This window comes from Scyliorhinus canicula, chromosome 7 (assembly GCF_902713615.1).
Source record: "Scyliorhinus canicula chromosome 7, sScyCan1.1, whole genome shotgun sequence".
Taxonomy (NCBI): Eukaryota; Metazoa; Chordata; class Chondrichthyes; order Carcharhiniformes; family Scyliorhinidae; genus Scyliorhinus; species Scyliorhinus canicula.
The window spans coordinates 2,270,352-2,282,405 of NC_052152.1; the positions used below are offsets into that span (position 1 = coordinate 2,270,352).

At 54.7% G+C, this 12,054-nt stretch overlaps 1 protein-coding gene across 1 annotated transcript in view; it reads left to right on the top strand.

Moving 5' to 3' along the window:
* Window positions 1–12,054, top strand: part of trappc10 (trafficking protein particle complex 10) — an 81,569-nt gene that overhangs the window by 33,029 nt on the left and 36,486 nt on the right. Inside the window, exon 11 of the mRNA XM_038801309.1 lies at window positions 1,126–1,284. Within this exon, the coding sequence (XP_038657237.1) occupies window positions 1,126–1,284 (159 nt within the window). The remainder of the gene's footprint in view (window positions 1–1,125; window positions 1,285–12,054) is intronic.

The following is a 12,054-nucleotide window of genomic DNA, read 5'->3' on the forward strand; positions in this document are numbered from 1 at the left end:
AAAGTATGTGTTGTCCAAGTTGAGGTCGTACAGATTTGCCAGCCCCCCTTCCAGGACCCCACTAACTATGACATATCGCCCCAGCAGGGTCGTCAGAGTCTTTGTTGCTGGGAATGTCGCCCTCTTATTGAACAGTATGGCCACCCTCGTAGCCCTTGTCCTATAACAGACTTGGTAGATCTGTCCTATCCAGCTCTTTCTGCTCAGTCTGTCCTTCTCCCTCACGTGTGACTATTCTGATGGGGAGTTTCTGTGCCCCCCCCCCCCAAGCTGCGGGTCCAAGATGGCCGTCATTGCTTTGTCATTTGCGACCTGTTGCAACCAGCGTTCTATCCCCTTCTATCCCCCTCCCCACCCCGCTGTATTTCCTAACTATCCATTCTGCTCTGACAGTGCGGCACTCCCTCAATACTGACCCTCTGACAGTGCGGCACTCCCTCAGTACTGACCCTCTGACAGTGCGGCACTCCCTCAGTACTGACCCTCTGACAGTGCAGCACTCCCTCAGTACTGACCCTCTGACAGTGCAGCACTCCCTCAGTACTGACCCTCTGACAGTGCAGCACTCCCTCAGTACTGACCCTCTGACATTGCAGCGCTCCCTCAGTACTGACCCTCTGACAGTACGGCACTCCCTCAGTACTGACCCTCTGACAGTGCGGGGCTCCCTCAGTACTGACCCTCTGACAGTGCGGGGCTCCCTCAGTACTGACCCTCTGACAGTACGGCACTCCCTCAGTACTGACCCTCTGACAGTGCGGCACTCCCTCAGTACTGACCCTCTGACAGTGCGGCACTCCCTCAGTACTGACCCTCTGACAGTGCAGCACTCCCTCAGTACTGACCCTCTGACAGTGCAGCACTCCCTCAGTACTGACCCTCTGACAGTGCAGCGCTCCCTCAGTACTGACCCTCTGACAGTGCTGCACTCCCTCAGTACTGACCCACTGACAGTGCAGCACTCCCTCAGTACTGACCCTCTGACAGTGCAGCACTCCCTCAGTACTGACCCTCTAACAGTGCGGCACTCCCTCAGTACTGACCCTCTGACAGTGCAGTACTCTTATCAGTGTTGTGTTTTGTGCGCTGCGCTGTGTAATAATCTGACCTGTCTACTTTATTCAGACAGTCTCCTGGCCGGTATTTCTCAGAGTGTGAAGTTCACTATACAAACAGGACATTACATGGTGAAGAGCGGAGACACACTGCAGCTGAGCATCACCGACACTCTGCCCATCCTGCATTCGGCAAGCAGCACTGCCACTGTCTCTACCAACAGCGGGGGTGAGTATTATATCTTTAAAGAAGCTCTTACTGTCCGTTTTTATATTACTTGCAAGTTCACCCTCATGGTTTATCTTCTCCCTCTTTATTATTTTTTGCTCATCTTTTGTTTGTTTTTACAACTTGCCCAATTCTCTGGCTTGCTACTTACTAATCTTTGCCCGTGTTCATTTTTTCTTTCAGTTTAATACTATCCTTATTGTAATATCGCACACGGGACCTACGTGGAGTGAATGTGTACCTTCCCCGTGGTCCTTGTGGAGTATGAGCTCCCCACTAGGGGCGAATCTCAATTAACCAATGTGTGAAATGTCGGCCAGTAAGGCACCGACCAGAACAGGAACCCGGTCGAGGTCTATTGGGTAGTGCAAATATCATTTGTGTAAATAAAACTTTGTTTCAATTCTCCAGGTGAATTGAGACAATTATCACCTCTTTAACCTGTAATTACCTCTCTCCAGTCGCACTGTCTGGACCTGTAAACACTTAATTACCTGCAAAGATTCGCATTCAAGGTAGCATCTTGCATCATTGGTGTTGTCTATACATGCTGTGTTTGTGTAACCCACCTCTTCACTCACCTGATGAAGGAGCTACGCACTGAAAGCTAGTGATTCCAAATAAACCTGTTGGACTTTAACCTGGTGTTAACCTGCCCCTAATCTGATGTTGTTGGACTCCTCCAGTGGTAGGGAAAGTATTTGGAGAAAACTCTGAAGGAGAGAATCTATCTCCACTTGGAGAGATAAGGTCTGATCAGGAATAGTCAGCATGGCTTTGTCAGAGGGAGGTGATGTCTAACAAATCTGATTGAATTGTTTGAGCATGTGACCAGGTGTGTAGATGAGGGTAGTGCAGTTGATGTAGTTTACATGGATTTCAGCAAAGCCTTTGACAAGTTCCCACATGGGAGATTTATAAAGAAGGCAAATGTACATAGAACATAGAACAGTACAGCACAGAACAGGCCCTTCGGCCCTCAATGTTGTGCCGAGCCATGATCACCCTACTCAAACCCACGTATCCACCCTATACCCGTAACCCAACAACCCCCCCCCCTTAACCTTACTTTTATTAGGACACTACGGGCAATTTAGCATGGCCAATCCACCTAACCCGCACATCTTTGGACTGTGGGAGGAAACCAGAGCACCCGGAGGAAACCCACGCACACACGGGGAGGACGTGCAGACTCCACACAGACAGTGACCCAGCCGGGAATCGAACCTGGGACCCTGGAGCTGTGAAGCATTTATGCTAACCACCATGCTACCCTACTGCCTGTACATGGGATACAGTGTAACTTGATAAGGTGGGTTCAAGGCTGGCTTAGCTGTAGGAGCCAGAGGGTGATGACAGACGGCTGCTTTAGTGACTGGAAGCCAGTGACCAGTGACGTACCACAGGGATCTGTGCTGGGCCCCCTACTGTTTGTCATTTATATAAATGACACAGATGTCTATGTGGGGGGTAGGGATCAGTAAGTTTGCGGATGGCCCGACAATTGGCCAGGAGGTTAACAATGAGGTTGAGAGTCTTGGGTTACAGGCAGATACAGACGGGATGGTCAAATGGGCAGAATAGTGGCTCTTGGAATTTAACCCTGAAAAGTGTGAGGTGATGCATTTTGGAAGGAGTAACGTGACAAGGAAGTATTCAATGAATGGCCTGACACTGGGATTTTCTGAGGAACAAAGGGACCTTGGTGTGTTTGTCCACAGATCTCTGAAGGCAGAAGGGCAGGTTAGTAGGGTGGTGTTAAAGGCATGTGGGACACTTGCCGTTATCAATCGAGGCATAGATTACAAAAGCAGGGAGGTCATGTTGGAGTTGTATAGAACATTGGTGAGGCCACAGCTGGAGCACTGGGTGTAATTCTGGTCGCCCCATTCCAGTAAGGATGTAATTACACTGGAGGGGGTGCAGAGGAGATTCACCAGGATGTTGCCTGGGATGGAACGTTTCAGTTATGAAGACAGGTTGGATAGGCTTGGGTTGTTTTCTCTGGAGCAGAGAAGACTGAGGGGTGACGTGATCGAGGTGTCCAGAATTATGAGGGGCGTGGACAGGGTGGATAGGGGGCGGCTGTTCCCCTTAGTTGATGGGTCAGTCGCGAGGGGGCACAAATTCAAGGTGGGGGGGGGGAGGTTCAGGGTGATTTGAGGAAAAGCTTTTTTACCCCGAGGGTGGTGACGGTCTGGAACACACTGCCTGGGAGGATGGTGCCGGTCAGGAACACACTGCCTGGGAGGGTGGTGACGGTCAGGAACACACTGCCTGGGAGGGTGGGAGAGGGTCTGGAACGCACTGCCTGGGAGGGTGGTGACGGTCAGGAACGCGTTGCCTGGGAGGGTGTTGAGGGTCAGGAACACACTGCCTGGGAGGGTGGGAGAGGGTCTGGAACGCACTGCCTGGGAGGGTGGTGACGGTCTGGAACGCACTGCCTGGGAGGGTGGTGACGGTCAGGAACACACTGCCTGGGAGGGTGGCGACGGTCAGGAACACACTGCCTGGGAGGGTGGTGACGGTCAGGAACACACTGCCTGGGAGGGGGGTGACGGTCAGGAACACACTGCCTGGGAGGGTGGTGACGGTCAGGAACACACTGCCTGGGAGGGTGGTGACGGTCAGGAACACACTGCCTGGGAGGGTGGCGACGGTCAGGAACACACTGCCTGGGAGGGTGGCGACGGTCAGGAACGCACTGCCTGGGAGGGTGGTGACGGTCAGGAACGCACTGCCTGGGAGGGTGGTGAAGGTCTGGAACGCACTGCCTGGGAGGGTGGTGACAGTCAGGAATGCGTTGCCTGGGAGGGTGTTGAGGGTCAGGAACACACTGCCTGGGAGGGTGGGAGAGGGTCTGGAATGCACTGCCTGGGAGGGTGGTGACGGTCAGGAACACACTGCCTGGGAGGGTGGTGACGGTCAGGAACACACTGCCTGGGAGGGTGGTGACAGTCAGGAACACACTGCCTGGGAGGGTGGTGACGGTCAGGAACACACTGCCTGGGAGGGTGGGAGAGGGTCTGGAACGCACTGCCTGGGAGGGTGGTGACGGTCAGGAACACACTGCCTGGGAGGGTGGCGACGGTCAGGAACTCACTGCCTGGGAGGGTGGCGACGGTCAGGAACACACTGCCTGGGAGGGTGGCGACGGTCAGGAACACACTGCCTGGGAGGGTGGTGACGGTCAGGAACACACTGCCTGGGAGGGTGGCGACGGTCAGGAACTCACTGCCTGGGAGGGTGGCGACGGTCAGGAACACACTGCCTGGGAGGGTGGCGACGGTCAGGAACACACTGCCTGGGAGGGTGGTGACGGTCAGGAACACACTGCCTGGGAGGGTGGTGCCGATCAGGAACACACTGCCTGGGAGGGTGGGAGAGGGTCTGGAACGCACTGCCTGGGAGGGTGGCGACGGTCAGGAACACACTGCCTGGGAGGGTGGTGCCGGTCAGGAACACACTGCCTGGGAGGGTGGTGACGGTCAGGAACACACTGCCTGGGAGGGTGGTGACGGTCAGGAACACACTGCCTGGGAGGGTGGTGACGGTCAGGAACACACTGCCTGGGAGGGTGGTGACGGTCAGGAACGCGTTGCCTGGGAGGGTGTTGAGGGTCAGGAACACACTGCCTGGGAGGGTGGGAGAGGGTCTGGAACGCACTGCCTGGGAGGGTGGTGACGGTCTGGAACGCACTGCCTGGGAGGGTGGTGACGGTCAGGAACACACTGCCTGGGAGGGTGGTGACGGTCAGGAACACACTGCCTGGGAGGGTGGCGACGGTCAGGAACACACTGCCTGGGAGGGTGGTGACGGTCAGGAACACACTGCCTGGGAGGGGGGTGACGGTCAGGAACACACTGCCTGGGAGGGTGGTGACGGTCAGGAACACACTGCCTGGGAGGGTGGTGACGGTCAGGAACACACTGCCTGGGAGGGTGGTGACGGTCAGGAACACACTGCCTGGGAGGGTGGTGACGGTCAGGAACACACTGCCTGGGAGGGTGGCGACGGTCAGGAACGCACTGCCTGGGAGGGTGGTGACGGTCAGGAACGCACTGCCTGGGAGGGTGGCGACGGTCAGGAACACACTGCCTGGGAGGGTGGTGACGGTCAGGAACACACTGCCTGGGAGGGTGGTGACGGTCAGGAACACACTGCCTGGGAGGGTGGTGACGGTCAGGAACACACTGCCTGGGAGGGTGGTGACGGTCAGGAACACACTGCCTGGGAGGGTGGCGACGGTCAGGAACGCACTGCCTGGGAGGGTGGTGACGGTCAGGAACACACTGCCTGGGAGGGTGGTGACGGTCAGGAACACACTGCCTGGGAGGGTGGTGACGGTCAGGAACGCACTGCCTGGGAGGGTGGTGAAGGTCAGGAACGCACTGCCTGGGAGGGTGTTGAGGGTCAGGAACACACTGCCTGGGAGGGTGGGAGAGGGTCTGGAACGCACTGCCTGGGAGGGTGGTGACGGTCAGGAACACGTTGCCTGGGAGGGTGGTGACGGTCAGGAACACACTGCCTGGGAGGGTGGTGACGGTCAGGAACACACTGCCTGGGAGGGTGGGAGAGGGTCTGGAACGCACTGCCTGGGAGGGTGGCGACGGTCAGGAACACACTGCCTGGGAGGGTGGCGATGGTCAGGAACACACTGCCTGGGAGAGTGGTGACGGTCAGGAACACACTGCCTGGGAGGGTGGCGACGGTCAGGAACACACTGCCTGGGAGGGTGGTGACGGTCAGGAACACACTGCCTGGGAGGGTGGTGACGGTCAGGAACACACTGCCTGGGAGGGTGGTGACGGTCAGGAACACACTGCCTGGGAGGGTGGGAGAGGCTGGAACACACTGCCTGGGAGGGTGGTGACGGTCAGGAACACACTGCCTGGGAGGGTGGTGACAGTCAGGAACACACTGCCTGGGAGGGTGGTGACGGTCAGGAACACACTGCCTGGGAGGGTGGTGACTGTCTGGAACACACTGCCTGGGAGGGTGGGGACGGTCTGGAACACACTGCCTGGGAGGGTGGGGACGGTCTGGAACACACGGCCTGGGAGGGTGGCGACGGTCAGGAACACACTGCCTGGGAGGGTGGGGACGGTCAGGAACACACTGTCAGGGAGGGTGGTGACGGTCAGGAACACACTGCCTGGGAGGGTGGTGACGGTCAGGAACACACTGTCAGGGAGGGTGGTAGGGGCGGGTTGCCTCACATCCTTTAAAAAGAACCTGGATGAGAACTTGGCCCATCGTAACATTCAAGGCTGTGGGCCAAGTGCTGGCAAATGGGGTTAGGTAGGTGCAGACTCGAGGGGCCGAAGGGCCTCTTCTGCACTATATTCTGTGATTCTATTCTGTGTGATGCAGCACTTCGCTCTTCTCTTTTTTCAAAAATTTAGAGTCCCCAATTATTTTTTTCCAATGAAGGGGCAATTTAGTGTGCCCAATCCACCTAGCCTGCACATCTTTGGGTTGTGGGGGTGAGACCCACACAGACACGGGGAGAATGTGCCCTTCGCTCTTCTCTTGGACAGGTAAATTACTCTGGGTGATTTCTTCCAAATTTGGCTACCGTCCTTGCCCCCCCTCCACTTGCTGTTGAAGTAGTTGCAGCCTTGCACTTGGGGCAAGGCCCAGGATGCAACGTTAAAAAGGTGAAGCAGCGGATGTCCTCCTCGGGGTGTTGACTATTCAAAACTATTTGATGCTTCGCCAATTGGCATTGAGGCAGTTTTGTCCCATCGGATGAGTGACGGCCATGATTGTCGGGGCACTTTTTGCTTCCAGGATGCTGGCTGTGGCCGAGAGAAAATGTGCCTAGATTGGTCATATTTGGTGACATCTGGTTTTACCAGTGTGTCTATATTTTATTGTCATCAATCATAAGCCATTGCTCGGCCTCTTCTGTAAAGAACAAGGTGATCCTGCCAGTAGTGTTTGGAAGGATTCAGCACTGAGCTCTGTTATTGGCTACCTACGAATACTCTTCCGAGCACTACCCAGGCACCTGGATTGCGCATGCTGATGCGTTGAGCTGTCTTCCCCGCGGATTGAATCCGTGAAACCCGCTATGGCGGATGAAGTGTTTGCTGTCCGGAATGTCATAGACTCCTTGCCAAAGTTTGACATCTGGTGCTAAGCAGTGGGCGGCAGCAACAGCTGCCAGAGGAGCTGAACTGTGGCGAACAGCATCCTCCTGTGAGGCAGCAGAAGCTCTCCCGGCAAAGGGATAGGATGTCATCTTGAAGGACTTTCACAACGGACATCCCAGAATATTCCAAATGAAGATGCTGGTGAGAAGCTACATCTAATGGCCGGGTTTGGCCGGGGATTTCGGGGCGTTGGGCGGGTTGGGACGGGATATCGAGATGCTGGCCCAGCAGTGCTCCATCTGTCAAGTGCCCACGGCTGCGTCCCTGCACCCTTGGGTGTGGCCAGGGTGCCCTTGGGCTCACGTACACTCTGATTTTGGCAGTACCTTCTTGGGCTCCATGTTTCTCAATCTGATGGATGCCCATTCAGAGTGGCTGGAAGTTCACAAGATGGTGACAATCACTTCCCGGCGACCATCGAACGATTATGCATTTCTTTTTCCACCCACGGAATTGCTGAGGTGCTTGTGGCTGATAACACGGCCTCTTCACAAGTGACGAATTTGCCGCTTTTGTGAAAAGTAACGGGACTCGCCGTGTGCACGCCTCCCCATACCATCCGGCATTGAATGGTTTGGCAGAGGACCGTGCAGACGGTTAAATGGGGGCTCAAGAAACAGACGTCCGGCTTGATGGACACAAGACTGACGGCAAGATTTGTGTTCTCGTACTGAACCACACCACATGCAGTAACTGGGGTGGCCCCCGCTGAGATGTTAATGGTTTGTTGCCTTCATACCTGACGGAGTTTGATTCTACAGGATATTGGCGCAAAGGACCGACGGAACCCAACGTCGACACCTTCACCGCTTCGCACCTGACGACACGGTGTTCATTCATAACTTCAACGACTGTGCTCTCTGGCTATCTGGGATTGTTGTCCATCAAACAGGGCCAGCCTCTTACCAAGTTTCGGTCTGGGGGCAACTAATAAGACGGTACCTGGATCACATTCGCTCACGGAGGTTGTTCCCTCGTGAAGTGCCCTGAAAGAAGCCTGGATTCTCCAGCTCCATTACTGAACCAGCTGCCGTGATGCTTCCAGACTCTCATCACCAAGATGCCTGACTCTGAAATGGCATCGCAGACTTCCTGGGTCTCCAGCGCCAACCCCAGAGTTGAGCCGCCTCCTGACGTTTATCTGCCATGCCGTTCCCACCGCAGACACCATTCACCGGCGAGGCATCTGCCGACTGATCCGGCACGCCTGCTCCATGGTGATTTGCCAGAGCCAAAGAGACTCTCATGTCTTCCACCTGCTCCTCGGCATCATTGCTCATTGAGGGGGCCTTGGGGCCTCATGGGGGAGGAGGAATGTAATATTCCGCTGGACATAGGTGGTGGAAATGCTTATCTTCCCCATGCTCCTTGTGGAATCACAGAATCTTAGAATTGACAGTGCAGAAGGAGGCCATTTCCGGCCCATCGAGTCTGCACCGGCCCTTGGAAAGAGCACCCTACTCAAGCCCACGTCTCCATCCATCCCATCCCCTTAACCCAGTAACCCCACCTACCCTTTTTAGACACTAAGGAGCAATTTATCATGGCCAATCCACCTAACAGCACATCTTTGGACTGTGGGAGGAAACCGGAGCACCCGGAGGAAACCCACACAGACACGGGGAGAAAGTGCAGACTCCGCACAGACAGTGACCCAAGCCGGGAATCGAACCTGAGACCCTGGAGCTGTGAAGCAACAGAGCTAACCACTGTGCTACCGTGCCGCCCCCTCGCGCGCTGGGGACAGGGTAAAAAATGTATTTGAAAATATTTTTATTGAATGTCAGCATTTTATATATAAACAACAATCAAACAGTAAAACCTGCATCGATATCTACAGCAAACAAGAATATAGGAAACAAGCAACAGAAAGAAAAAGGCCCCTCCAACAGTTATTGGTTTGTTTCTAAGTTGTAACAGCATTGTGAAAAAAAAACGTAATATCCAGGAAAAGGGGATGAACAGTCCCAGGAAAAAAACCCAGAGTATGAAATATAAGGAAGATGGGGAACAAAGTGATCCGGATAGACTCCTGGATGGTTTATTATAATAATCGCTTATTGTCACAAGTAGGCTTCAATGAAGTTACTGTGAAAAGCCCCTAGTCGCCACATTCCGGCGCCTGTTCAGGGAGGCTGGTACGGGAATTGAACCCGTGCTGCTGCCTTGTTCTGCATTACAAGCCCGCTGTTAGCCCACTGTGCTAAACCAGCCCCTGTACAGATTTGGGGCCTGTTGGGCGTGGGCCACCAGTAGCTGGTTCTCCCGACTGCTTTGTTCCACATGTGGTCCCGTGTATTAGAACATACCAAGGGCTTGTCTGGGGTCCCCTGGGTGCGCCCTCTTGTTGTTGCTGTGCCCTCCTGGGTTCTTCCCCATATGGTACATCTTGATCCGTTTGCCCTACTTCCCCTGTGCCCTGGTTGGTGTCCTGCCCCTCCCCTCCTCCGTTTTTTTGCAGGTGGCGGACATTGCTACCAGTCAACAGTGCCGCCCGAGTTGGTTCCATGTTCTGAGCATGGCTGCCACTACTGGGCCAGTGCTCAGAGGGAAGTCTCCATACAGCAGGAGCTCTCTTCCATTACCCATTCCGCTCCTGATTCCTTCACCCATCCCCGTACTCTCTCTGTGGTGGCTGCCCAGTGTTGAGTTGTAGATTTGGAAGGGCCAGTCGCCCCCCCCCCCCCCCATGTTTTCCATCTCTGTGGGACACTCTTGTGGTTCCCGGTTTCTTTCCCCCCCCCACACAAACGCCATGATTGCTTTGTCTAACTTAGTGAAGAAGGCCTTGGGGACGAAGAACAGGAGGAATCGGAAAAGAAAAAGGAATCTGGGCAGCACGTTCATCTTGATCGTCTGCACTCTCCCCACCAGAGAGAGCAGGAGTGAGTCCCACCTCCGCAGGTCCCTCGTTACCATCTCCATCAGGCTTGACAGGTTCCAGTCGTGAGCTATCTGGATACCCAGGTGTCGGAATTTGGTTTTGACCAACTTGAACGGCAGGTTTCCCAGCTCTGACCCCGTCCTGTCCCGTCTCGTTCCAACGCAGGTTCATGGGCAATATTTGTATCTTGCTCAGGTTTAATTTGCAACCTGAGAACTCCCTAAAGAGATCCATTATTCCTGCCATGCTAGCCAGGGGGTTTGACACATAGAGGAGCAGGTCATCCACACAGAGTGAGACTCTGTGCTCTCAGTCTCCCCTCCAGATGCTTCTCCACCCCTTTGTTGATCTAAGAGTGTCAGTGGCTCCTGCCAGTGGATCCAGTGGCTCAGTTGCCAGGCGAAATACCAGCTGGATAAGGGGCAATCCTGCTTCGTGCCTTTGTGAGGCCAGAAGTATTCTGAGCTGCTGGCGTTTGTCCGTACGCTCGCCATGGGAGTGCTGTACAGTGGTTTCATCCAGGAGACTCTAGCCCAAATCCAAACCGTTCTAATACCTCCATTCGACTGTGTTGAAGGCCTTCGCTGCACCCAGAGAGATGATCACTTCTGGTGTCTCCTCCGCGGGGTGGGGTCAGAATCACATTCAGCAGGCGTCTGATGTTCGTTGTCAGCTGTATGCCTTTGACAAAGCCCATCTGATCCTCCTCTACTACCTCTGGCACACAACTGTCCAGTCCCCTCGCCATGGCTTTCGTCAGGATTTTGGTGTATCTTTCAGGTGTTTAGGAATGAAATGGGTCTGTAAATCCCATACTCCATTGGGTCCTTGTCTTTTTTAGGGATCAGAGATATGGAGGCCTGTGCCAGCCAGAGCGGCAGGGTCCCTGGGTCAGTGCTGCTCTGAATCCACCTGGACCCGGTCCTGGCTGACTGCATGGAGTTAATACTCTCCGTGATGTCTCCCAGTTCTAGTGGTGTTTCCAGTCTCTGCTTTCTCTCCAGCCGCATGACTGCGATGTCCAGTCCCTCGAGAAACTGTCTCATCTTTTAAGTCTCCCTCCAGGGGCTTGGAGGAGTACAGCTCTCGGTAGTAGGTCCCGAAGGCCGCCTTATTATCTGGCATTGGAGCTAGTCTGTCGTTTCTGTCTTTCATCTGCGCTATTTCTCTCGTAACTGTCTGCTTTCTGAGCTGGTGAGCCAGCAGACTGCTGGCCTTGCCTCCATGTTCACAGATGGTCCTCCGTGACTGGAGGAGCTGGTTCATTCTTTTCCCGATGGAGAGCAGGTCAAATTCCATTTATAAATTTTTCCTCTCCGCCAGTAGTTCCACAGTTGGGGCCGTGGAGTATCGCTGATCCACATCCAATATGGAGTTGATCAGCTCTTGCCTAGCTGCCCTCTCCTTGTTCCTGAGTGCCCTATGCTATTCCCACCTGATCACCACCTCCAGTCCTTCGATGGCTTGTGACATTCTCACACACAACACCTTGTCAGCGAGGAGGGCTGTGTCCTGCCTCCATGGGGTGAGCTAGGCCCAGCCCGTCTCCAAACTCACGTCCAAGTAGAGTGGAACGTGAGATTACTATTGCAGAGGTTTCCTCTCCCACTACCCCTCGAAGCACCACTTTACCCACTACAAAGAAGTCAATGTGGGAGTATACTTTGTGAACCTGGTAGAAGAAGAAGAAACACCCTCTCCCTCGGGTGTAGGCCATCAGGCCCTGGG